This window comes from Melanerpes formicivorus, unplaced genomic scaffold (genome assembly GCF_026170545.1).
Source record: "Melanerpes formicivorus ecotype bairdi unplaced genomic scaffold, bMelFor1.0.p_v2 SCAF_96, whole genome shotgun sequence".
Taxonomy (NCBI): domain Eukaryota; kingdom Metazoa; phylum Chordata; class Aves; order Piciformes; family Picidae; genus Melanerpes; species Melanerpes formicivorus.
Window position 1 is genome coordinate 150,322 of NW_027142448.1, and position 26,765 is coordinate 177,086.

At 51.3% G+C, this 26,765-nt stretch overlaps 1 protein-coding gene across 2 annotated transcripts; it reads right to left on the reverse strand.

The window, feature by feature from the left end:
- Positions 1 to 7,383: 7,383 nt before the first annotated feature.
- On the reverse strand, positions 7,384 to 26,740 carry MIX23 (mitochondrial matrix import factor 23). Of its 2 annotated transcripts, none has more exons than XM_068166092.1 (5): positions 26,598 to 26,740; positions 24,694 to 24,819; positions 23,424 to 23,570; positions 15,782 to 15,884; positions 7,384 to 7,673 (listed from the first exon to the last, which is right to left on the reverse strand). In XM_068166092.1, exons 1-4 carry the CDS (start codon positions 26,646 to 26,648, stop codon positions 15,813 to 15,815), a joined length of 396 nt encoding a protein of 131 aa, XP_068022193.1. In that variant the 5' UTR covers positions 26,649 to 26,740; the 3' UTR covers positions 7,384 to 7,673; positions 15,782 to 15,812. The 2 variants fall into 2 exon arrangements, with proteins under 2 accessions (XP_068022193.1, XP_068022192.1); XM_068166091.1 differs by having other exon boundaries at positions 15,825 to 15,884; positions 26,598 to 26,732.
- Between the last annotated feature and the right edge of the window lie 25 nt (positions 26,741 to 26,765).

Below are 26,765 nucleotides of genomic sequence, written 5' to 3' on the forward strand. Positions count from 1 at the left end.
CTCTCCACCCATGTGGAGATGAGTAGTCTGTGCTCTCAGGAAGTGGATCAAAGTCACACCCAGTATTTCCCAATACCATTCAAGATCAGCACAAACCCTGCAGTCATTTTCTCAGTGAAGGTCCTGTTCCACTGAAAATTGCATCATCTCAACACCCTTCCAAGTGGGAAACTGAGCAGCCTGCAGTGTGCTTTCCTTGGGCTTTCCTTCCCTCTTCCTGACCACAATGGGCTCAGGGTGAACAGCAGAACCATAAAGGGGAAAACATTTCAAAGCCTAGGTTCAGGTAAGTACTGCAGATGTCTGCTCCTTTCCCATCAATCCTGGAGCTGAATCCAGGCAGTGGCAACACCACCTGGTGTACTGCTCCCATTTGAATGGAAACCCCGGTGTCAGCTTTCTGGAAGGCAGAATCCCTCTCCCCACAGCAGTTGTGTGTGCACAAGAGCTGCTCTCCTGTCAAGGTACTAAGAGTTCACACACTGCTGGAATATGTAGCATGCAGAATAGGTAGCCAGAAGTATCTATTCTGCAGCTGCAGGCACAGGCACAGCCAATGTTCATGGCCACATAGGAGGGTACAAAGCACATGCAGCCTACCAAGGAAGAGCTGGCAGCTGTGAGCAGCCTGAGCTGGTAAGGGAGTCCTAACATCTCCAGAGCAGAGGAAAACTACTCCCTTTTGGTATTCTTGCCATCCTCCTCTCCAGCAAATGGGATGAAGGCTGTGCCAGAGCTCAGAGCTTCTAGAGATGTAGGACCAGGCCAGGTGATGATTAGTGCCTAGGGCTGGGTGCAAGGGGGTGGGTGAAAGGAGAGCATGAGCTGCACACAGACAATGGACATTCCTGCTGGAATCAGCAGCAGGGAGCGTGCTAGAAACCAGCCTGCTCATGGCCACAGCAGTGCAGCACAGGCTCACTGCTCTCCTACCCAGCCTGCTGATCCCTCTCACAGATAAGTGATGCAAGAGTCTGTAACAGACTTCATGTCTAACTTCAAAGGCTGTGCTTGGGACAAAGGATGAAAGATTGAGGATCAGGTGTGCTAAGGACCCTAAACTGAACAGCCAGGATAACAGCATGTTCCACACAAAGATGTTGCAGAATTCCCAGACTTGAGCAGCAGTGTTTAGGGAGCAAGCAACTAGCATTTGAGGGAAATCAGCTGTCCTGAGACACCATCTTCCTAAGAAAGAGGGACATGCTCCCAGTTCTTGGAAGGAAAAGGAATGGGATACATTAAACCTAGAAGCCTGCTACTTTTACCCAAATTGCCCAATCCAGATGAGGAGACACAAGCCAACCTCACGAGCTTCAACAAGAGCAAGGGCAGGGTCCTGCAGCTGGGTGGAGGCAATTCCAGGCACAAATCCAGGCTGGGCAGGTACTGGCTGGAAAGCAGCCCTGAGGAGAGAGACTTGGGGGTGCTGGGGGAGGAGAAGCTCAACAGGAGCTCTCAGTGTGCACTTGCAGCCCAGAGAGAATCTGGAGAGAGTCTGGAGAAGGCTCTGAGAATACCTTCTTGTGGCCTTCCAGTATCTGAAGGGGGCTCCAAGAAAGCTGGGGAGGGACTTTTTAGGGTGTCAGGGAGTGATAGGACTCGGGGGGGATGGAGCAAAACTAGAAATGGGGAGATTCAGATTGGATGTTAGGAAAAAGTTCTTCCTCATGAGGGTGGTGAGAGCCTGGCACAGGTTGCGCAGGGAGGTGGTGGAAGCCTCCTGCCTGGAGGTGTTTAAGGCCAGGCTGGATGTGGCTGTGAGCAGCCTGCTGTAGTGTGAGGTGTCCCTGCCCATGGCAGGGGGGTTGGAACTGGATGATCTTTGAGGTCCTCCCAATCCTGACAGTTCTGTGATTTTCCAAGCAACTGCAATCTGCTCACCTATATTCACCACTTCTCAGCAGTGGGAAAGCCTCAACAGACAGGCATGCCACTTGTAGGAGCTCTAGACTCAGGGCAGGGTCATCAGTTGTGCTTTTGGTTCAAATGCCTTTACTTGCAGGAAAAAAAGTTAGAACCAGGCAAAGGATGAAATTCTGGTACTTGTGAGGTCCATTCTTTGATTCACCTATGAGAGCAAGCAACCTGGTGATTTTGTGACTGCTTTCATGGTAAAGCTGAAGCAGGACTCAATTGCAGTCTAAGCATGATCCTAGACTGGAGAGGGGTCACCAAAGTGACATTTTTCTTGCCTTTGCCTAGTGCAAGCCCACTGCTCATCTCAGTGCCATCTACACACCATGGCAAACCATCCCACCTCACAGACAGATCACAAGCAGTGAAAGAGTAGCAAAGCCATTTCCTCCTCCCACAAAGCATGACATGCAATCCCAGTTACTCACCTTCACGTTGCACTAAGTTCAACAGCAAGTCAAACAGCCTCTGATCCGTGTGATTTGCCATCTACTGTAAGAGACATCCCTCTGTGCTCAGAGCAAACTAAACCAGAGTAATTCACCTTCTTAATGCAACCCTCTGTACACAAGCTGCAAATGCCCAAAGAAGGGATGTTTGGGATTTGGAAGTCCTCTTGCAGGGTCAGAAGTTTTTCCTAGTATCAGTCAGGGTTGGAAGGGACCACCAGGATCATCTAGTTCCAACCCCCCTGCCATGGCCAGGGACACCCCACACTAGATCAGCCTGGCCATAGCCTCAGCCAGCCTGGCCTTAAACACCTCCAGGGACAGGGCCTCAACCACCTCCCTGGACAACCCATTCCAGGGTCTCACCACTCTCATGGGGAAGAACTTCCTCCTCACATCTAGCCTGAATCTCCCCACCTCCAGCTTCATTCCATTCCCCCTAGTCCTATCACTCCCTGAGATCCTGAGCAGTCCCTCCCCAGCCTTCTTGAAGTCCCCTTCAGATACTGGAAGGCCACAATGAGGTCACCTGGGAGCCTTCTCTTCTGCAGACTGAACAGCCCCAACTCCCTCAGTCTGTCCTCACAGGAGAGCTGCTCCAGCCCTCTGCTCATCCTCCTGGCCCTTCTCTGGACACCTTCCAGCACCTCCAGATCCCTCTTGTAATAGGGGCAATCATTCAAGCTTCTATTAAAAACATTGTGAGTGGCCATGCATTACTACTGTCCATCCATAGTTTGCAGGATCATTACCTCAACAATGATGGTCATGTATGTAGACTGACATTAACCCCAACACATGCCCAAGGCCAGGCAACCAAGAAATGGAAGAATTAACTAGCCACATTAACAAAAGGAGTGCTGCTCCTAGAACAAAACTGCCTATTCCAGAGCCTGCACTGCTTTGTATAGATCTGCTTACGTGGCCTTATATTCAAATGAGAAACAGTGCTGGTTTGGGGCTGGGAAAGGGTTTTTAACTCTTTGTTGTCATAACCAATGCAAAGCTGGGCTGCTGCTGCTGCTGCTGCTGCTGTAGCTGCTGCTGCTGCTGTAAAACACCCCAAACCCAATCTGCACATGTATCACATCCATTTCACAAGGCATTCTTCAGAGGATCTGTTCAAGTGAAGAAGTTTTCTTGCAACAGCTGGATAGATAAACATAGTTTCATAGTTTCATAGTTTCATTCAGGGTTGGAAGGGACCACAAGCATCATCTAGTTCCAACCCCACTGCCATGGGCAGGGACACCCCACACTAGATCAGCCTGGCCACAGCCTCAGCCAGCCTGCTCTTAAACACCTCCAGGGACAGGGCCTCAACCACCTCCCTGGACAACCCATTCCAGGGCTTCACCACTCTCATGGGGAAGAACTTCCTCCTCACCTCCAGCCTCAATCTCCCCACCTCCAGCTTCATTCCATTCCCCCTAGTCCTATCACTCCCTGAGATCCTGAGCAGTCCCTCCCCAGCCTTCCTGGAGCCCCCTTCAGATACTGGAAGGCCACAATGAGGTCACCTCGGAGCCTTCTCTTCTGCAGACTGAACAGCCCCAACTCCTTCAGTCTTCATCTGAATAGACAAAGGAGGACAGTGATTAATTCTCATCACAGTCTCTAGTTTCTACAGAAACACAGCACAAGCTCAAATGTCAAGAGTACTGATGCCAACTCTGACCCACACTGGCAGAAGCTTCTACCACACAACAACATAAAAGGGGAGTTTCTCCCCACAGCTGCACACCCAAACCCTGGAGAGGGCAAATATTTGAGACCCCTATATTAGAGAGGTCAGGATTTGAGTAGCAACTGTGAAAGCAAATTTGACTGCACTCAACACCTCATTAGGGGATCACCTCCTGTGGAAATTATAGGGCAACTGAGCCCACACTTCTGAGCAGTATTTGCTTTCCATTATGGTGACAAACAATTGCAATCATTTCCCAGTTGAAGGAAAGCACCATGTCTTTCTTCTGCTTTTAGACTTGCAGCTGAGCAATGAGAACAATCAGGAGGTGTTCAAGAGGGGATTGGATGTGGCACTTGGTGCCATGGTCTAGTCATGAGGTCTGTGGTGACAGGTTGGACTTGATGATCTTTGAGGTCTCTTCCAACCTTGGTGATACTGTGATACTGTGATGCAAGTGCTCCAACTAAAGTTTTGCTTAGAGCAGCTGCAGTACCTTGGTGCAAGAAGAGGAGGAAAGAAAAAGTTTAAACACAATAATAATAATAACAAACAACCAGGTTGGAAGAGACCTTCAAGATCATTGTGTCCAACCCATCAACCAATCCAACCCACCTAAACAACTGACCCAGGGCACTAAGCACCCCAGCAAGTAATAATTGACATACAGACTGAAGGAGTTGGGGCTGTTCAGTCTGCAGAAGAGAAGGCTCCCAGGTGACCTCATTGTGGCCTTCCAGTATCTGAAGGGGGCCTACAGGAAGGCTGGGGAGGGACTGCTCAGGATCTCAGGGAGTGATAGGACTAGGGGGAATGGAATGAAGCTGGAGGTGGGGAGATCCAGGCTGGAGGTGAGGAGGAAGTTCTTCCCCATGAGAGTGGTGAAGCCCTGGAATGGGTTGTCCAGGGAGGTGGTTGAGGCCCCAGCCTTGGAGGTGTTTAAACCCAGGCTGGATAAGGCTGTGGCCAGGCTGATCTGGTGTGGGGTGTCCCTGCCCATGGCAGGGGGGTTGGAACTAGATGATCCTTGTGGTCCCTTCCAACCCTGACTGATACTATGATACCTCAGATGTACTTCTGCCTCACTTGCCTAAAAATAAAGGTCACCATGTACTTAAGGTCTCCACTGGATGAACAACTATCAACCAGAGGATGCTGCACAGATTTTTGCCAGCTTCCTTTTACAGTCCTTCCCTTTCACTCCCCACATACCACACAGCTTTTAGGCATGTGAGAGTATAAACTCTCTTTCAGAGCTCAAACTCTGTTTGAGTTGCTGAATTCCACAGTATTTGCAGGATGGGGTCTGTGTCTTTAAGGCTCTGTTCAAGTTCAGTGCTTCTTAAAGACAAAATTTTAAGACTTTATTAAGTCTTAAGACTACTACTAAGTAATAAAACCAGCTGGCAACCCAGCAGACCTTGGCATTTGACTGTAAGCCCAATTAAGCCTTTGTAAAAATTAATTGCCAAGGGCAAATCCTGCCTGACCAACCTGGTTGCCTTCTATGAGCAGGTGACAACATCAATAGCTGAGGGGAGAGCAGCTGATGTCGTTTGCCTGGAGCTGAGCAAAGCCTTCCACACTGTCCCACACCACATCCTGGTCTCCAGGCTGGTGACACATGGGTGTGATGGGTGACCACTAGATGGATAAGGAACTGGCTTGATGGCTGCACCCAAAGAGTGGCTGTCAATGGCTCCATGTCCCAGGGGAGGCCAGGGACAAGCAGAGTCCCTCAGGGATCAGCACTGGGACCAGGCTTGTTCAACATCTCTGTGGGTGCCATGGACAGTGGCATTGAGTGCACCCTCAGCAGGTTTGCTGATGACACCAAGCTGTGTGGTGCAGCAGACAGCTGGAGGGAAGGGATCCATGCAGAGGGACCTGGACAGGCTGGAGAGGTGGGCACAAGCCAACCTCAGGAGGTTCAACAAGACCAAGGGCAGGGTCCTGCAGCTGGCTGGAGGCAATCCCAGGCACAAATGCAGGCTGGGCAGGGACTGGCTGGAAAGCAGCCCTGAGGAGAGAGACTTGGGGGTGCTAGGGGAGGAGAAGCTCACCAGGAGCTCTCAGTGTGCACTTGCAGCCCAGAAAGCCAATCAGATCCTGGGCTGCAGCAGGAGAAGTGTGGCCAGCAGGGCAAGGGAGGTGATTCTCCCCCTCTGCTCAGCTCTGCTGAGACCCCACCTGGAGTACTGCCTCCAGTTCTGGAACCCCTATTCCAAGAGGGATGTGGAGGTGCTGGAAGGTGTCCAGAGAAGGGCCAGGAGGATGAGCAGAGGGCTGGAGCACCTCTCCTGTGAGGACAGACTGAAGGAGTTGGGGCTGTTCAGTCTGGAGAAGAGAAGGCTCCCAGGTGACCTCATTGTGGCCTTCCAGGATCTGAAGGGGGCTACAGGAAGGCTGGGGAGGGACTGCTCAGGATCTCAGGGAGTGCTAGGACTAGGGGGAATGGAATGAAGCTGGAGGTGGGGAGATTGAGGCTGGAGGTGAGGAGGAAGTTCTTCCCCATGACAGTGGTGAAGCCCTGGAATGGGTTGTCCAGGGAGGTGGTTGGGGCCCTGTCCCTGGAGGTGTTTAAGGCCAGGCTGGCTGAGGCTGTGGCCAGGCTGATGTAGTGTGGGGTGTCCCTGCCCATGGCAGGGGGGTTGGAACTAGATGATCCTTGTGGTCCCTTCCAACCCTGACTGATACTATGATACTAAAGCTGTAATCACAGCAATTCTGCTTTCCTCACATTTATCCACTGCTAAATGCTGTTACTGCAAAGTTGCTGCATTAAAGCTTTCTAAACACAACTCTAGGACCAGAATTGGCAGGATCAGGTATGAACAGCTCCTTTCTCCATTCAAAGGCAATTTGCCTGTGGAATGAATTTTAAAGGATCAGAAGGAGGGACAAAACAGGGTCAGAGGACAGTTAACAGCCTCATTCTCATTCTCATAGGAGATGTATTTTCATCCTCAAATCCAAAGTGGTTTTCAATTGACACCAAGTTCCCTATTTAGAGGAATAAAACCCATCCATGATTTGGTTAACACAGAACAAAGGACAGAGTGCAACAGACACTACCTGTGGGAAGAGCAGCAAGCCTGCAGCCCCACACAGCCCTGAACCAATGCTGCTCATGCTCAGAACAGTGCAGGTAGCTTCTGACTTTCAGGGGTGCTGAACCTACACTTTGGATTTCTCTTCAGCTGATTACCTGAGAGTCAGTTAGCAGTTCAGGGAGCACCTTGTCCTCCCTGCTCACTGCTGGTTTTGACTGTCCCTCCCCCTGCAGGACTGCTGCAGCTGTACAGCTCCAAGAAAGATGCCAGTTTCCCATTCCATTTGAAAATGATTTTAATACTATAAAACTCATTTGTGTCAGGCAGCTTGTACAAAAGATGAGTCGTTTGCTCTTGATTACAGGAAAATCATTTCAGACTTGAGGTTTCAGCTAAGTAGGTCCAAAACAAGACTGGGTTCCACTGGTTCTGGAGGGTCCCAGCACAGCTCACCCAAGACCTCTTTCCAGTTTGGCTCTCCTGGTTGTGGACCACCTGGATGGACACCACCCCACCTCAGTGACTCTTCGGAGGCTTGTAGTGAATTCGGCAACGCTCGTTAAAGACCTGAGACACCAAAACAGAAGAGCAAAAGGGGATCAGCCCTCCTCCAGGAGGCAAGCAGAGCTTCAGAGCTACTTCAAGCCACTAGCTCTTCATGGAGCACCCATCTCAAGCTGCCCAGCCCTGCTGTACCAGTGAGTGGTACTTACCAAGGCACCTGTCTTCCCTGACCTTCTTTCCTGGCTTTAGTGAACCCAAAGGCTAAAGCCTAGCACTGGGGGACTGCTCACCTCCAAGTGTGTTCTCCCTCAGATAAGGCAGCTCATAATCCTGGCAGTCTGCCATCACAGGATCAGTAAGGTTGGAAAAGACCTCAGAGATCAAGTCCAACCTGTCACCCAACACCTCAGGACTAACCAAACCATGGCACCAAGTGCCACATCCAATCCCCTCTTGAACACCTCCACGGATGGGGACTCCACCACCTCCCTGGGCAGCACATTCCAATGGCCAATCTCTCTTGCTGGGAAGAACTTTCTCCTCACCTCCAGCCTAAACTTCCCCTGGCACAGCTTGAGACTGTGTCCTCGTGTTCTGGTGTTGGTTGCCTGGGAGAAGAGACCAACCCCCACCTGGCTACAACCTCCCTTCAGGGAGTTGTAGAGAGCAAGAAGGTCTCCCCTGAGCCTCCTCTTCTCCAGGCTAAGCAACCCCAGCTCCCTCAGCCTCTCCTCACAGGGTTGTGCTCCAGACCCCTCCCCAGCCTTGTTGCCCTTCTCTGGACACATTCAAGTGTCTCAATGTCCTCTTGAACTGAGGGGCCCAGAACTGGACACAGGACTCAAGCTGTGGCCTAACCAGTGCTGAGCACAGGGCACAATGACTTCCCTGCTCCTGCTGGCCACACCATTCCTAATGCAGGCCAGGAGGCCATTGGCCTTCTTGGCCACCTGGGCACACTGCTGGCTCCTGTTCAGCCAGCTGTCAGCCAGTTCCCCCATTCTCATCATAGATGATGATGCTTTTTTTTTTCCCTTCAATAAAGAGGGAGGGAAATTATCAGTGAAAGGCTCAGCTGTGTTGTGTTAAATACAATCTGACATCCAAAGTTGGACACTGTATTCTTCCCTTTCCTAAGCAGAAGCATTTGACATTGTTGTGACAGCTCTAAAGAGGGGCCAGGGCCCTTGGAAGCTATCTTCTCCCTTTTTAGTTATCTGACCACAGGTGCAGACTCTGCCAGGCCTCCTCCTGCCAAAGGCACACTGCTCTCCCCTCACTTTCCTCTGGCACCCACTCTGGGTAAAATTTAGCACACAGAACTTGAGACTGAAGCAGGCTAGGGCCCTCACTACAAGACAGACATAGAAGTGCTGGAGTGGGCCCAGAGAAGGGCAACAAAACTGGTGAAGGGTCTGGAGAACAGGTCATGAGGAGCAGCCAAGGGAACTGGGGCTGTTCAGCCTGGGGAAAAGGAGGCTGAGGGGAAACCACATTCACTACAACTACCTGAAAGGAGGCAGGAGCCAGGGGAGAGGGTTGATCTCTTATGCATAGCAAGAAGTGATAAGAAGAGAGGAAATGGCCTCAAGTTGCAGGAGGGGAGGTTTACATTTGATATTAGAAGACATGGTCACTGAAAGAGTTCCCCAAGGAGGTGGTTGAAGCCCCAACCCTAGAGGTGTTCAGAAGACACAGAGAAGTGATACTGAGGGCCATGCTTTAGCATCACTTTGTAGAGTTAGATGATGGCTGGACTCAGTGGCCTCAGAGGTCTTTTCCAACCAAAATGATTCTATGATTCTATGACTGCTTACCCTAAGGAGGGTCAATAAATGACTAAAGTCAGGCAGTGTGAATCAAAAGCACAACATGCAGGGTCACATCAAAGCTACAAGTGGTACCACAAGCAATGCAGCTGTTTAACGTTTGGGCTGCAAACTTTGTCCTGAGGAGCAGCATGAGCACCACCTAGCACCGAGCTGAGGCACTGCCAGTCATGAGCTGCTTGCAGCAGCACATTCTGCCAAGCTCTGTCTTCAGATTCAAATGGGCACTGGATAGGCCACACACTAAGTCCTGTGTCCAGCTCTGGGGCCCTCAGTTTAGGAAAGATGTTGAGTTGCTGGAAGGTGTCCAGAGAAAGGCAACAAAGCTGGGGAGGGGTCTGGAGCACAGCCCTGTGAGGAGAGGCTGAGGGAGCTGGGGTTGCTTAGCCTGGAGAAGAGGAGGCTCAGGGGAGACCTTCTTGCTGTCTCAAACTGCCTGAAGGGAGGTTGCAGCCAGGTGGGGGTTGGTCTCTTCTCCCAGGCAAGCAGCACCAGAACAAGAGGACACAGTCTCAAGCTGTGCCAGGGGAGGCTTAGGCTGGATGTTAGGAAGAAGTTCTTCCCAGCAAGAGAGATTGGCCATTGGAATGTGCTGCCCAGGCAGGTGGTGGAGTCACCATCCCTGGAGGTGTTGAAGAAAAGCCTGGATGAGGCACTTGGTGCCATGGTTTAGTTGATTAGATGGTGTTGGGTGACTGGTTGGACTTGATGATCTTGGAGGTCTTTTCCAACCTGGCTGATTCTGTGAAAGAGTTTATGACCTGAGCCCTGGGGTGTGGTGTGTGTGTGACCAAGGGAGACATGCTGCTGAACTAATCCTACCAAAGGCCACCGTTAGCCAGGGTTACATATTGCTTTCTAAGTGCCTGGATGAGGCACTTGGTGCCATGGTTTAGTTGATTAGGTGGTGCTGGGTGATAGGTTGGGCTTGATGATCTTGAAGGTCTTCTCCAACCTGGTTTATTCTGTATTGTATCATAGTATCAGTCAGGGTTGGAAGGGACCACAAGGATCATCTAGTTCCAGCCCCCTGCCATGGGCAGGGACACCCCACACTAGATCAGGCTGCCCAGAGCCTCATCCAGCCTGGCCTTAAACACCTCCAGGGACAGGGCCTCAACCACCTCCCTGGACAACCCATTCCAGGGCTTCACCACTCTCATGGGGAAGAACTTCCTCCTCACCTCCAGCCTGAATCTCCCCACCTCCAGCTTCATTCCATTCCCCCTAGTCCTAGCACTCCCTGAGATCCTGAGCAGTCCCTTGCTTGTGATCTTCAGGCTGCCAAGTTTCATGAACTGCCTCCTTGGCTTCACATGCAGGTGAGTGGTCATCTTGGGGAAGTTTTGCATTACTTTTACATCAATGTGCTCTTTTAAACAGTCTGGTCCTAACATCAGCTACTTCTACAGCCTGTGGCAACTTCAGAGAAAAGAATGTCTGCAGCATGTTTCAGCATTGCTTCTGAACAATTTTTGAGTCATCTTCAACTCATCTTCAGATTGGATTTACTTTAAGAAACAGAGACCTATTAGAAACTGCTTCATATGAGGGAACACAGAAGTTGTGACAGTTTCATTCCACAGACAGCCTGTCCCACATCATCAGCAAGGCAGTGGACACTTCTGAAAGAGTTAAAGGGTATGTGAAGGTCTGAAAGCAGACTGAAGGAAGGTGTAGTGATAAAGGGCCAAAGAATTGTCAGGAACATTTTAATCCTAAGCAAGCTGCACCAGTTTTGTCTGCTGTCAAAGACATTTTAAGGGCTTATATTCACAGAATGGTCACAGAATCACAGACTGGTAGGGGTTGCAGGAGACCTCCAGAGACCACCTAGTCCAAGCCCACTGCAGGGTCTCCCAGAGCAGGTTGCACAGGAATATGTCCAGGAGGGCTCTGAAAGTCCCCACAGAAGCAGCCTCCATAACCTCTCTGGGTAGGCTGTCCCAGTGCTCTGCCACCCTCACAGCAAAAATGCTTTTCTCTAAGTGAAACCTCCTGTGTTCTAATTTGTTTCCACTGCTCCTTGTCCTGTCACTGGGCACCACTGGAAGAGCCCAACCCCATCCTCTTGAATTCCACTCTTTAGGGCTCTTTGAACAGAGCAGCACAGAACTGGACCCAGTGCTGCAGGTGAGGCCTCCCTAGAACAGAGCAGGGTGGGAGAACAATCTCCCTTGATCTGCTGCTCACTCTTCTGCATGCACCCCACAATACCATTGTGGCTCATGGGGAACCTCCAGCACTCCCAGCTCCTTCTCCACAAAGCTGCTTTCCAGCAGGTCAATCCCTCACTTGTACTGGTGCACTGGGCTGGAACTCCCCAGGTGCAGAGCTCTACACTTGCCCTTGTTGAACTTCATCAGGTTTCTCCCCTCTGCCCAACTCTCCAGCCTGTATAGGTCTCACTGAATGGCAGCATGGCCTGACTGGCTGTCAGGCACTCCTCCCAGTGCTGTACCATCAGTGAATCTGCCTTGAGTACACTCTGTCCCTTCATCCAGGTAAGATGAAGATACTGAACAAGACAGGACTTCCTGGGGAACACTGCTAGCTACAGGTCTCCAATGAGACCCTGCCTCATTGATCACCACCCTGAGTTCTGTCCTTCACCCAGTTCTTGATCCACCTCACTGTCCACTCATGTAATCACAGGATCACAGAACATCAGAGCTTGGAAGGGACCTCTAGAGATCATTGGGTCCAATGCCCCTGCTGAAGCAGGATCACCTAAGGTAGCCTGCACAGGAATGGATGCAGGCAGGTTTTGAATCTGTCCAGAGGAGACTCCACAGCCTCACTGGGCAGCCTGCTCCAAGAGATCTCTAACCTAGACCCACACTTCCTAAGCTTACCTGTGACAGTGTTACAGGAGACAGTGTCAAAAGGCTTGCTGAAGTTGAGGTCAACAATCTATGTCTTAAAGGGTACTGAAAATACACTTGAAGGAGCTTTTGCATTGAAAATAGCAAAAGAACTGCAGCTCCCAGCTCACTAGCATGCAGCCCTTCACAGCATCTTTCACAGTACCTCTGCAGCCTACAGAAGGAAGGCCAAAACTTCAGCCTTACTCCCTGCCTCCTGCTTTTAGAATCACGGAGCCACAGTATCACCAAGGTTGGAAGAGACCTCGAGGATCATCGAGTCCAACCTATCAACACAGATCTCATGACTAGACCATGGCACCAAGTGCCACATCCAATCTCCTCTTGAACACCTCCAGGGATGGGGACTCCACCACCTCCCTGGGCAGCACATTCCAATGACGAACGACTCGCTCGGTGAAGAACTTTCTCCTCACCTCGAGTCTAAACCTCCCCTGGCACAGCTTGAGACTGTGTCCTCTTGTTCTGGTGCTGCTTGCCTGGGAGAAGAGACCAACCACCACCTGGCTACAACCTCCTTTCAGGTAGTTGTAGAGGGCAATGAGGTCTCCCCTGAGCCTCCTCTTCTCCAGGCTAAGCAACCCCAGCTCCCTCAGCCTCTCCTCACAGGGCTGTGCTCAAGGCCTCTCCCCAGCCTTGTTGCCCTTCTCTGGACACCTTCAAGTCTCTCAATGTCCTTCTTAAACTGAGGGGCCCAGAACTGGACACAGGACTCAAGGTGTGGCCTAACCAATACAGAGTACAGGGCACAATGACTTCCCTGCTCCTGCTGGCCACACTATTCCTAATGCAGGCCAGGATGCCATTGGCCTTCTTGGTCACCTGGGCACACTGCTGGCTCATATTCAGGCAGCTGCCAATCAGCACCCCCAGGTCCCTCTCTGTTTGGCAGCTCTCAGCCACTCTGACCCCAGCCTGTAGCTCTGCATGGGGTTGTTGTGGCCAAAGTGCAGCCCCTGGCACTTGGACTTGTTGAATGCCATCCTGTTGGACTCTGCCCATCTGTCCAGTCGGTCAAGGTCCCTCTGCAGAGCCTTTCTGCCCTCTAACTGACCAACATCTGCTCCTAACTTGGTGTCATCTGCAAACTTGCTGATGACTGACTCAGTGCCCTCATCCAGATCATCAATGAAGATGTTAAAGAGGATGGGGCCCAGCACTGATCCCTGGGGGATGCCACTGGTGACTGGCTGCCAGCTGGATGTTACTCAGGCCAACTGACTCCCTTGGGGCACATGTGAAGTGCTGCTCTCATTTTTCAGAGAGGCAGAACAGAGTCCAAGGAAGCTCAATTCCTGCCACTGCAGAGGTAGATTTTGCTGACTTTTAGGTATTAGTAGAAATGGCAAACACACAACAGACTTCAGTGTGGAACTGCTGTAGAGAGACTGATGCAAGGGTCTTGTTTTGGAAGTCAGCTCCCTGTCTGGTCTCAGCCTTCAGTGATGTAATTTTACACACAGCTAAATGAGATATTTATGCCTATGCTCAGTGGAGCAGAGCTGGAGGTAAACCTCAGGAGTACTTATCTCTTCAAGCCCTACACTAAACACTAGCAGGCTAAAATGTGCCTGTACCATGCATTCCCTGCTGTTTATAAACTCTCCAACCAGAGAAACTTCCACATTCCCATCACTCCCTAAAGCTGAATGCAGATATAGGTAATCACTGGATCAGTGCTAAGACTGGTGCCAACCACTGATATGGGCAGGCTGGATCATAGCCCAAGGCCAATAGTATGAGATTCAACAAGACCAAGGGCTGGGTCCAGCACTTGAGTCACAACAACCCCATGAATACTCCAGGTTTGCAGCAGAGTGCCTGGAAAGATGCCCTGCAAAAAGCACCTGGGGGTATCAGTCAAAGCTGGCTGAACATGAGCCCAGGTAACAAAGGAGGCCAGCAACATCCTGCCTGTATCAGGGGTAGTGTGATGTGCAGGAGCAGGTAAGTGAATGCCCCCTGGACTCAGCACTGGTGAGGCCATACCTTGATTCTTGGATTCAGTTTTGGGACCCTCATTACAAGAAAAACATTGAGGCACTGGACAGAGGCCAGAGAAGGGCAATGAAGCTGGTGAAGGGCCTGGAGAACAAGTTTTGTGAGGACTGCTTGAGGAAACTGGGGTTGGTTAGTCTGGAGAAAAGGAGACTGAGGGGAGACCTTCTCACTCTCTGCAACTCCCTGAATGGAGGTGGAAGACAGGTGGGGGTCAACCTCTTCTCCCTAGGAACAAGTGATAGGACAAGAGGAAAGGGGTTCAAGTTGCAACCAACCTGAACTCCCCTCACAGGGGAAGTTTAGGTTGGATATGAGAAGAAACTTTGTCACTGAGAGGGATCCTGCTCAAACATGGGAAGAGGCTCCCCAGGGTGCTGGTTGGAAGCCCATCCCAGGAGATGTTTCCCAGGTGAAGAGCTGCAGTGCTGAGGGACACAGCTGAGCACCAGACTTGGCAGATTTAGATAATGGTTGGACTTAATGACCTAAAAGGTCTTTTCCAAGCAAAATGATTCTGTGATTCTAACTCTGCTCTTCAGAGTGCAGATGAGGGCAGGGGCTGTGCTCCCATAGCAGAGCTGTCAAAAGCTATTTGCCACTGGTGACCTGAAGCAGGCTGCTAAGGCTGTGGCATTACTTTGGCATATCAGCTGCTTTAATATTAATGAAGCTTCAGGGCACAATCAGATCTTTCAGGCAGCACTAGGTGGAGTTTCTGGGCAAGTTCTGAAAAGCAACACTAAACAAGGGTGCTAGACATGAAATGCTGCAGTGACAGAATTGGTCACCTCAGAATTTCAGCTCAGTGTTAAGATCACTCTGCAACACCAATTTGGGTCTGTCCATCCAGAGGGTGACCTGCCTTCTGTTCACCCAGGAGACAATGAAAAGCCTTCTCTTGGCATCAGGGAGCATCAGACCCAGCCTGCAGGAAGCTCCCTTAGGATAAGGTTCAACTTCTACAGCCTCACCTACCTCTGGCCTCTGCTGAGAAATGTGATTAGTACCAAACAGCCAATTCTGAAAGACTTAGCTCTATGACATTGTGAGAGGCCCAGCTTTTCAGACAGGGCCACCATAGGAATGTCCTTAGACACAAGGACAAAAGCAGTACACAGGAGTACTCCACACTCCTTCCTCTCCCCTATCTCAGACACTTTTCTTTCCTCTGCAGTGCAACTGAAAAGCTTTGATCTTTGCATCCAGAACAGGAAAAATGACTGACCTCTGAAACACTTCCCCCAGCATTAGAGATTCAGAGATTCACTGATCACATCAGGTTGGAAGGGACACTCAAAGGTCATCTTGTCCAAACCCCCAGCAGTGAGCACCTCCAACTGGCTCAGGGCCACATCAAGTCTGATCTTGAATGTCTCCAGGGACAGAGCCTATTACCCTCATCTATCTCTAGTTAATCTGCCTCATCAAGCACCAGTGCCACACTTTCAGCACAGACCTGTTTGTTGGGGCAGAGTATTGTGGCTACATTAAGTGAGTACCTTCCAGCTTCTGTCGTTTACCACTTCTTCAACATTCAGCTCCGACTGCATCAATTTCAACTGCAGAAAGCAACAGACAAAGAGGTTATTGGCAAACAGGCATCTCTGCAGCCCTCAGTGACTGCTACCGCTGCACCCTTCTGCATCACAGCCCTGGCACCAGCTGCTGCTTCTCCTTGGAGAGTGCAAACTGAAGAGCATGATGTGCAATTGGCCTGAAAGCCTGGATCTTCCCTCCAGACAATGCTGAGGGCATGGTGAAGGCAGACTCACAATGCAAGCCTGGCAGGAGGAAGAGGAGGGGAGGAAGAGGAGGGGAGGAAGAGGAGGGGAGGAAGAGGAGGGGAGGAAGAGGAGGGGAGGAAGAGGAGGGGAGGAAGAGGAGGGGAGGAAGAGGAGGGGAGGAAGAGGAGGGGAGGAAGAGGAGGGGAGGAAGAGGAGGGGAGGAAGAGGAGGGGGAGGAAGAGGAGGGGAGGAAGAGGAGGGGAGGAAGAGGAGGGGAGGAAGAGGAGGGGAGGAAGAGGAGGGGAGGAAGAGGAGGGGAGGAAGAGGAGGGGAGGAAGAGGAGGGGAGGAAGAGGAGGGGAGGAAGAGGAGGGGAGGAAGAGGAGGGGAGGAAGAGGAGGGGAGGAAGAGGAGGGGAGGAAGAGGAGGGGAGGAAGAGGAGGGGAGGAAGAGGAGGGGAGGAAGAGGAGGGGAGGAAGAGGAGGGGAGGAAGAGGAGGGGAGGAAGAGGAGAGACCAGACCAGGTTGGAAGAGACCTTCAAGATCATCACGTCCAACCCATCAACCAACACCACCTAATCAACTAACCCATGGCACCAAGCACCCTATAATGGCCTCAAGTTGCAGCCAGGGGAAGTTTAGGTTGGATATTAGAAGAAACTTCATCACTGAAAGGGTTTGTTCTGGAGGTGTTTAAAAGATGCAGAGATGTGGTGCTGAGGGACACTGTACTTGGCAGAGTCAGACAGTGGTTGAACTCCATGATCTTAAAGGCTCTCTTCCTACCAAAACACTTTTGTGATTCTAATGCTTCATATGAAATATTGCCCATCAAGATCTGCCAGTAATTAATTGATTGTCATTAATGGCTTCAAAGGTAAAAATAACTGCAGCTAATTCTAGCACTCAGTACAGGGAAAGCCAGGGCTAGGGTTAACTCTGCAGCCCTGAGTTGTTTCTTCCATATGTGCATTGTTAGAGTCATACAGGGAGCTGGCAGCAAAGCTAGGACTTCACACAGATCTGAGATTCTGGATGTGGAATTGAGACCATAAACAGATCTTCTGACTTCCTTTGGTGCCTACTCTGAGCACTGACCAGAACAGGGTCTATGGAACAGATCACATGTGTTTGTGCTACCTGAACCAGTTAATATCACAGAAGGACAAAGCAGGTTCAGACAAATGCAAAAGCTGAGGCAAGGACTACTGTGATACACAACTCCTGAGCACTTGCTTGACCCATGAGAAATATCAGAATCTCTTTGTTAGAAATTCAAGGTGCAAGTGTGCTAGGCTGTGTGCAGGTGACCTGCTGCAATTTGACCCTGGCACAAGGCCCTGAAGCAATATTAGGAGATGCAAGAACCATCTGACAGTTTTGCCTACATTTAGGACACATTTTTGTGGTTGGAGTCTTTAACACAACAGACTAAAGATCAAAGTTATCCATTTTAAATATATGGTTCCAGAGATGGTAACAAGTACAGGTCAGGACAGTATCATAGTACCATAGTATCAGTCAGGACCACAAGGGAAGGGACCACAAGGAGCATCTAGTTCCAACCCCCCCTGCCATGGGCAGGGACACCCCACACTAGATCAGCCTGGCCACAGCCTCAGCCAGCCTGGCCTTAAACACCTCCAGGGACAGGGCCCCCAACCACCTCCCTGGACAACCCATTCCAGGCCTTCACCACTCTCATGGGGAAGGACTTCCTCCTCACCTCCAGCCTCAATCTCCCCACCTCCAGCTTCATTCCATTCCCCCTAGTCCTATCACTGCCTGAGATCCTGAGCAGTCCCTCCCCAGCCTTCCTGGAGCCCCCCTTCAGATCCTGGAAGGGCCACAATGAGGTCACCTGGGAGCCTTCTCTTCTCCAGACTGAACAGCCCCAACTCCTTCAGTCTGTCCTCACAGGAGAGGTGCTCCAGCCCTCTGATCATCCTCCTGGCCCTTCTCTGGACACCTTCCAGCACCTCCACATCCCTCTTGCAATAGGGGGCTCCAGAACTGGAGGCAGTACTCCAGGTGGGGTCTCACCAGAGCTGAGCAGAGGGGGAGAATCACCTCCCTTGCCCTGCTGGCCACACTTCTCCTGATGCAGCCCAGGATCTGATTGGCTTTCTGGGCTGCAAGTGCACACTGAGAGCTCCTGGTGAGCTTCTCCTCCCCCAGCACCCCCAAGTCTCTCTCCTCAGGGCTGCTTTCCAGCCAGTCCCTGCCCAGCCTGCATTCGTGCCTGGGATTGCTCCACCCAGCTGCAGGACCCTGCCCTTGCTCTTATTGAACCTCCTGAGGTTGGCTTGTGCCCACCTCTCCAGCCTGTCCAGCTCCCTCTGGATGGCCTCCCTTCCCTCCAGCTGTCTGCTGCACCACACAGCTTGGTGTCATCAGCAAACCTGCTGAGGGTGCACTCAATGCCACTGTCCATGGCAACCCACAGAGATGTTGAACAAGGCCTGGTCCCAGGACTGATCCCTGAGGGACTCTGCTTGTCCCTGGCTCCTCTGGGACATGGAGCCATTGACAGCCACTCTTTGGGTGCAGCCATCAAGCCAGTTCCTTATCCATCTAGTGGTCACCCATCACACCCATGTGTCACCAGCCTGGAGACCAGGATGTGGTGTGGGACAGTCCCACCAAAACACTTCCCAGATGTCCTGACACACACTGAGCTAATACAGACATTGGATGGACTTTTCCTTACTCAGTGGGATTTCAAACTGTAGGAAATTACACCCCAGTATCCACAGGGTGACTAGATGACCAGGATTATTCCCTATAAAATACTCACTGAGAAGATCAGCAGCAGCTACAGAATCACAGAAGGGTAGGGGTCGGAAGGGACCTCTGAAGATCATCTAGTCCAACCCTCCTACTAAAGCAGGTTATCTAGAGTAAATCACACAGCAGTATGTCCAGGTGGCTTTTGAAAGTCTCCAAAGGAGACTCCACAGCTCCTCTGGGCAGCCTATTCCAGTGCTCTGTCATCATCCACATAAGGTTTTCCTATGTCTAAGCCAAACCTCCTGTTTTAATTTGTGCCCATTGGTCCTATCACTGGGCACCACTGAAAAGATCCTGGCCCCATCCTCTTGACCTCCACTCTTTAGACACCCAGGAGCATTGAAAAGAGCACCTCTCAGTCTTCTGTTTTCCAGTAGTTCCATGTCTATCCAGAACTGGACTCACTATTCTAGATGTGGCCTCCTAAGGCCAGAGACAAGAACCTCCCTTGACTTGCTGAATGCACCCCAGAATACCATTGGCTCTCTTGGCCACAAGGGCACATTGCTGGCTCATGTGGCACTTGTAGTCCACCAGCACTCCCAGGTCCTTCTTTACAGAGATGCTCTCCATCAGCTCAGCCTCTAACCTACAGTGGAGCAGGGGGTTTATTCCTCATCAAGTGCAGGGACTCTACAATTGTTTGACCTTCTGCCCAGCTCTCCAGCCTGCCCAGGTCTCACTGAATGGCAGCATGGCCTGGCTGGGTGCCAGCCACTTCTCCCAGTATTGCACCATCAGCAAATTTGCCTTGAGTGCACTCTGTCCCTTCATCCAGGTCATTGATGAAGACATTGAACAAGACTGGACCCTGTACTGACTCCTGGGGAACACTAGCTGCAGGCCTCCAACTAGAACCAGCCCCACTGACCACAAGCCTCTGAGCTGTGTCCTTCAGCCAGTCCTCAATCCACCTCACCATCCACTCATCTAACCCACACTTCCAAAGCTTACCTATGAGAATGCTATGGGAGACAATGTCAAAAGACTTGGCAAGGGCAAGGTAGACAACATCCACTGCTCTCCCCTCATCTACCCAGCTGGTCACACCATTATAGAAGGCTGTTGAATTGGTCAAGCATGATTTTCTCTTGGTGAATCCATGCTGAATACTTCTGATAGTTTGAAGAAAGGCTCCTGCTGGATGGTGTGAGCAGGTTTACAGCCATCTGAACTACCACAGTAACTGCTTCTGACACCAAAGCTAAGCAAAACTACTGCTTTAGCCTTTGCCTTAGAACTGCAGTCACAAACAGCAACACAATGACAGTCAGCACAGTGGAGTTTGCTGTGGTGGCTGTTGTTTTTAAAACACACTCTAACATTTTAACAAGCTTGATATCCCAGTATCACAGAATCACCAAGGTTGGAGGAGACCTCGAGGATCATCGAGTCCAACCTGTCACCTCAGACCTCATGACTAGACCATGGCACCAAGTGCCACATCCAATCCCCTCTTGAACACCTCCAGGGATGGGGACTCCACCACCTCCCTGGCAGCACATTCCAATGACCAACAAACTCTCTCAGTGAAGAACTTTCTCCTCACCTCCAGCCTAAACGTCCCCTGGCACAGCTTGAGATTGTGTCCTCTTGTTCTGGTGCTGGTTGCCTGGGAGAAGAGACCAACCCACACCTGGCTACAACCTCCCTTCAGGTAGTTGTAGAGAGCAATGAGGTCTTCCCTGAGCCTCCTCTTCTCCAGGCTAAGCAACCCCAGCTCCCTCAGCCTCTCCTCACAGGGCTGTGCTCCAGACCCCTCCCCAGCTTTGTTGCCCCTTCTCTGGACACCTTCAAGTCTCTCAATGTCCTTCTTAAACTGAGGGGCCCAGAACTGGACACAGGACTCAAGGTGTGGCCTAATCAATGCAGAGTACAGGGCACAATGACTTCCTGCTCCTGCTGGCCACACTGTTCCTGATGCAGGCCAGGATGCCATTGGCCTTCTTGGCCACCTGGGCACACTGCTGCCTCATGTTCAGGTGGCTGTCAATCAGCACCCCCAGGTCCCTTTCTGTCTGTTTGGCAGCTCTCAGCCACTCTGACCCCAGCCTGTAGCTCTGCCTGGGGTTGTTGTGGCCAAAGTGCAGCCCCTGGCACTTGGACTTGTTATGACTCATATGCCTCATTATGCTGTCTGGTTTGGATTTCCAAGATGGGTAACAAATTAATACAATAATCAAATGACATTTTAATGTAAATAGATTTACAGGAACTGGCTGCTGGACTGACACTACTCCAAGTTTTCTTATTCAGTGACCCAGAGGTAATAATTTTTGGCTGAAGTATCACAGTATCGCCAAGGTTGGAAGAGACCTCGAGGATCATCAAGTCCAAACCTGTCACCACAGACCTCATGACTAGACCATGGCACCAAGTGCCACATCCAATCCCCTCTTGAACACCTCCAGGGATGGGGACTCCACCACCTCCCTGGGCAGCACATTCCAATGAACAACAACTCTCTCTGGGAAGTACTTTTCTCCTCACCTCCAGCCTAAACTTCCCCTGGTTCAGCCTGAGACTGTGTCCTCATTGTTCTGGTGCCAGTTGCCTGAGAGAAGAGACGAACCCCCACCTGGCTACAACCTCCCTTCAGGTAGTTCTTCCTGTGTGATTTACTCTGGGTGATCCTGCTCTAACAAGTGGGCTGGACTAGGTGGATCTTCAGACATCCCTACCATTCTGTGATTCTGTGGGTTGTGAAGCAGTTCAGCAAATGCAAAATCTCAAGACCCATCTCTTCTTGCAGCAGGCAAACCCATACCCAGGATACAGGGCCATATCCACGTGTGTGTGTGACTGTGGGATGTCCTGGGTGTCACAAGAGCCCCCCTTTTGTTACAGTGGAAACTCAAAAGCACCATTTTAGAAACCTTAGTTTAAGGCAGGTCTCAACAGAGGAAGGCTCATGAAACTGCTGACCACAACAGACACAACTGGTCAGTGCATGCAAAACAGCAATGAGCAGGCAGTCTTACTTGGTGTATGCTGCCAGCATATGAGGTGGAAAAATAATTTAAAGTGATCACAAGAGATGCAGAACAGGGCTGGAAGAGAAATGAATGGAACAGCTCTCACAAGCCAGCTCATCTCCACTCCTAAAGCCACACATGCAGTGTCCCTTTCCCTAAAAAGGGAACCCTGGAAAAGGGAGAAGAGGAGGTTCTTCCCCATGAGAGTGGTGAAGCCCCTGGAATGGGTTGTCCAGGGAGGTGGTTGGGGCCCCCAGCCCTGGAGGTGTTTAAGGCCAGGCTGGATGAGGCTGTGGCCAGGCTGATGTAGTGTGGGGGTGTCCCTGCCCATGGCAGGGGGGTTGGAACTGGGTGATCTTTGTGGTCCCTTCCAACCCTGACTGATACTATGATACTATGAACAGGGCTGGAAGAAAAATGAATGGAACAGCTCTCACAAGCCTGCTCATCTCCACTCCTAAAGCCACACATGCAGTGTCCCTTTCCCTAAAAAGGGAACTCTGGAATAGGGAGAACAACTTCAGCAGTGGTCTCTTCTCCACTTCTGATACTCCTGTCTAGACCACCTCTGTTCACCTCAGAAGGTTGAGAGGGCCTTTGCACATTAGAACTCCTTATGCAAACCCAGAAGTTTCTCTCTGGAGAGCTTTCAGTCTTAATTCCTTCCTTGTTTATGGTGGTGGGGTTTTGTGTGTGTAAAAGAACATGAAAGAGTGTGCTTCTTTTGAATACCTTTGTCTTCTCTGGTCTGTCTGACTTCATTAGCCAGAGTTACAGTGGACATAGGAGAGAATTTCTGGAGGTGTTTAAGAACAGCCTGGATGAGGCACTTGGTGCCATGGTGGAGTTGATTAGATGGTGTTGGGTGATAGGTTGGACTTGATGATCTTGAAGGTCTTTTCCAACCTGGTTTATTCCATTCTATTCCATTCCATTCTATTCCATTCCATTCTCACACCCCCACAAGGTGCTAAGGAAAAAAATATCACTTGAGGCACACTAAATAATGAAAAAGTTTACACAGAACTCAAGATTGCCTGGCAGCTTCTTGTAGAGGACAAAACCTCAAGTTAACACACTGAACAGGAGTGATGCTTCTCAGGGTCATGATGAAAAGTGACAGCTTTAAGGCCTTACAACTATGAGGTGCAAGAGACATGCACAAAAGTCCTACTTCATAACTTTATGGTGTTTCCATATGGGCACCCATACTAGCTGTTTGCACCCACACTAGCTGTTTGCACATATACTAGCTTTACAAGCTCTCAGAAAAGAAGAATGAATCATCAGGCATTCTGAAGGGATGAAGCAAGCCCCAGGTGACTTGTATGGTAAAAGGTGTTAGTCAGTGAAGGCTAGAGTCCACCAGGGTTTTATACAGCCTTTGTGTAGCAGGGCCTCTTAAAAAATGCTTCACTTGCAGGACAAAAACACCTCTCTCCTGAGGGGTTGGGGAAATGCTTCTCACAAATCCAGCCAACAAGAACCTCAGAGAAGATCGCCTTAGTCAAGATCCACCTCAGGTTCTCTCCATCACACTGGTCTTTCTGTTTGGGAAAGATACACTCTTGGTCCTCTCTCAGTGAGCTGTGGAAAGCCTCACTACTCACCTTGGTTTGCTCTTTCCTGAGTTGCTTTAATAATGCTACATCATCCTGGGCTTTTTCTCTCTCTTCTCTGAGAGCCTTCACTACGCTGGAGGTCTGAGCGATGCAGTTTTTGATGATTCTCTCTCTGCTGGTGTGAGCATCTGTCAACTAAGGGGGGAGAGGAAGAAAGTCATAACTCAGCAGAGAACAGAAACCTCTGGGTTGCAAGGTAAAAGGGAGACTTCCTAAAGTGCTTACAGAAATTCCATTCACTCCATGATCCACAGGTTAGAAGTGGCACCTGCTTTGAGCCACAGACACCAACCTGATCAAAAGTAAAAGACACCCAGCAGGGGGGTTACAACACAGCTCCAAAAACAGTGCTAGCACCCATCTTTAAAAGCAAAGTGGACTGGGCTAATGCCATCCACTGCAGCCTGAAGGGCTTTAAAAGCAAAGTGGACTGGGCTAATGCCATCCACTGCAGTCTGAAGGGCATCTTGAAGGTATTGCAGAACAAGTTCCCCGTCTGCTTTTAAACTGGGGTAGCTGTACTATGCACGCGGTTCAGCCACGGGGAGAAGATGAATGTGCCAGTTACAGATACATAAAGCATGAGATCTGAAGGCAGGGGCTTCCTTAGAACCTGGGGATGTTTCACTGGCCACTGTACCTAATAAAATATAGGAAATGAACTGAAATCTGCATCAGAAACAGTGTGGCCAGCAGGAGCAGGGAAGTCACTGTGCCCTGTACTCAGCACTGGTTAGGCCACACCTTGAGTCCTGTGTCCAGTTCTGGGCTCCTCAATTTCAGAAGGACATTGAGACACTTGAATGTGTCCAGAGAAGGGCAACGAGCCTGGGGAGAGGTGTGGAGCACAGCCCTGTGAGGAGAGGCTGAGGGAGCTGGGGTTGCTTAGCCTGGAGAAGAGGAGGCTCAGGGGAGACCTCATTGCTCTCTCCAACTACCTGAAAGGTGGTTGTAGCCGGGAGGGGGTTGGTCTCTTCTCCCAGGCAAGAGGACACAGTCTCAAGCTGAGCCAGGGGAGGTTTAGGCTGGAGGTGAGGAGAAAGTTCTTTCCAGCAAGAGAGATTGGCCACTGGAATGTGCTGCCCAGGGAGGTGGTGGAGTCCCCATCCCTGGAGGTGTTGAAGAGGGGATTGGATGTGGCACTTGGTGCCATGGTTTAGTTAGTCCTGAGGTGCTGGGTGACAGATTGGGCTTGATGATCTCTGAGGTCTTTTCCAACCTTATTGATCCTGTGAAAGCTGAAGGAGTGCACACTCACAGACTGATAGAGCTCTTTACATGTTTGGCCGGCATCAATTTTCCCCACAAAAGAAGCTGTTGGGATTGTAGTGTTTAACTCGTGGACGATTCTGTCGTCAATTGTCCTCATCACCCTGAGCAACTCCTGCATTAAAGGAGAAAAACAAGAACACTGCATAGATCCCTATAAAGAACATCCCACAAAAACATTCACATGATTCTTTTAATGGAAAACTAAGCAGATTGCTTACTAGCAGCAAAAAAAACCCCCACAAACCCTGCACCAAACATACAGTTTTGAGTACATGCTACAAACCAGCAGCAAAGAGGGGATTGGCCTCAGGGATCAGTCCTGGGACCAGGCTTGTTCAACATATTTGTGGGTGCCATGGACAGTGGCATTGAGTGCACCCTCAGCAGGTTTGCTGATGACACCAAGCTGTGTGGTGCAGCAGACAGCTGGAGGGAAGGGAGGCCATCCAGAGGGACCTGGACAGGCTGGAGAGGTGGGCACAAGCCAACCTCATGAGCTTCAATAAGAGCAAGTGCAGGGTCCTGCATCTGGGTGGAGGCAATCCCAGGCACAAATGCAGGCTGGGCAGGGACTGGCTGGAAAGCAGCCCTGAGGAGAGAGACTTGGGGATGCTGGGGGAGGAGAAGCTCACCAGGAGCTCTCAGTGTGCACTTGCAGCCCAGAAAGCCAACCAGATCCTGGGCTGCAGCAGGAGAAGTGTGGCCAGCAGGGCAAGGGAGGTGATTCTCCCTCTCTGCTCAGCTCTGCTGAGACCCCACCTGGAGTCCTGCCTCCAGTTCTGGAGCCCCTATTGCAAGAGGGATGTGGAGGTGCTGGAAGGTGTCCAGAGAAGGGCCAGGAGGATGAGCAGAGGGCTGGAGCACCTCTCCTGTGAGGACAGACTGAAGGAGTTGGGGCTGTTCAGTCTGGAGAAGAGAAGGCTCCCAGGTGACCTCATTGTGGCCTTCCAGTATCTGAAGGGGGCTCCAGGAAGGCTGGGGAGGGACTGCTCAGGATCTCAGGGAGTGATAGGCCTAGGGGGAATGGAATGAAGCTGGAGGTGGGGAGATTGAGGCTGGAGGTGAGGAGGAAGTTCTTCCCCTTGAGAGTGGTGAAGCCCTGGAATGGGTTGTCCAGGGAGGTGGTTGAGGCCCCAGCCTTGGAGGTGTTTAAGGCCAGGCTGGCTGAGGCTGTGGCCAGGCTGATGTAGTGTGGGGTGTCCCTGCCCATGGCAGGAGGGTTGGAACTAGATGACCCTTGTGGTCCCTTCCAACCCTGACTGATACTATGATACTATGATACTATGTGTTGGGTGACAGGTTGGGCTTGATGATCTCTGAGGTCTTTCCCAACCTTGTTGATTCTGTGATTCAAAGGTGTGAGGTGGGGTGGGGGGCACAGGGCAGCACTGGGGCACTACAGGACCCCGGGAGCAGCCTCCAGCCCTACCTGCCTCAGCAGCCAGGCCCTCCTAGCAGTGGCTCCCCCCTGAAAACCCTACCCACAGGCAGGAGTGCCCCCTGGAAAAGGCCTCAGCAGCGCTTCCAGGCGGGAAAACTGGGCACGACCTGCACTACAGGTTTATTTCAATCAAAAATAAAAGACAAACAAAATCACCTTTTGCAGGGTAAAGGAAAAACAGTAATACTAAACGAGCCAGGCTCCAGCACCTCTGTCGACCTGCTGACGCCCGCCGGTCCTTCCCGCTCCAGCAAGCGACCCGCAGGCGCTCCCGGAGCCGCACACAGCGCGGGCGCTCGCTGTCCCGGGAAGCGATCCCGCGGCCCCGCTCCCTGCCCCAGGGCACCGCGGCTGAGCGTGAGGCGCGCGCCGGCCCCCTCCCCGGCGCTCTCGCCGCGCCGATGGCTGCGGCAGCGGGAGACTCGCCTCGCGCGCCCTTGGTGGCTCACCTGGAACTCGGCGAAGTCCTCGCAGCTCGCCGCCCCGCTGGGCGCCGCCATATTGGAAAGGCCGAGGGCAGCGGCGGCGGCCAATGCAGCGAGGAGGAGGGATGACGAGCGGGGCCGCGACCCCGCCGGCGTGGGGCCGCTTCCAGTGACGGGGCGGGCTCCGGGGCC

What these genes read in the sequence shown, in the direction of transcription:
- MIX23 (XM_068166091.1), bottom strand. Translation starts at nt 26,648, where the DNA reads ATGGCGGCGCCCAGCGGGGCGGCGAGCTGCGAGGACTTCGCCGAGTTC. An exon ending in TCAGGAAAGAGCAAACCAAG is followed by an intron (nt 15,885 to 23,423) that starts GTGAGTAGTGAG and finishes TGCTTTCTGCAG; the next exon opens with TTGAAATTGATGCAGTCGGA. An exon ending in TAAACGACAGAAGCTGGAAG is followed by an intron (nt 7,674 to 15,824) that starts GTACTCACTTAA and finishes TTGGTGTCTCAG; the next exon opens with GTCTTTAACGAGCGTTGCCG.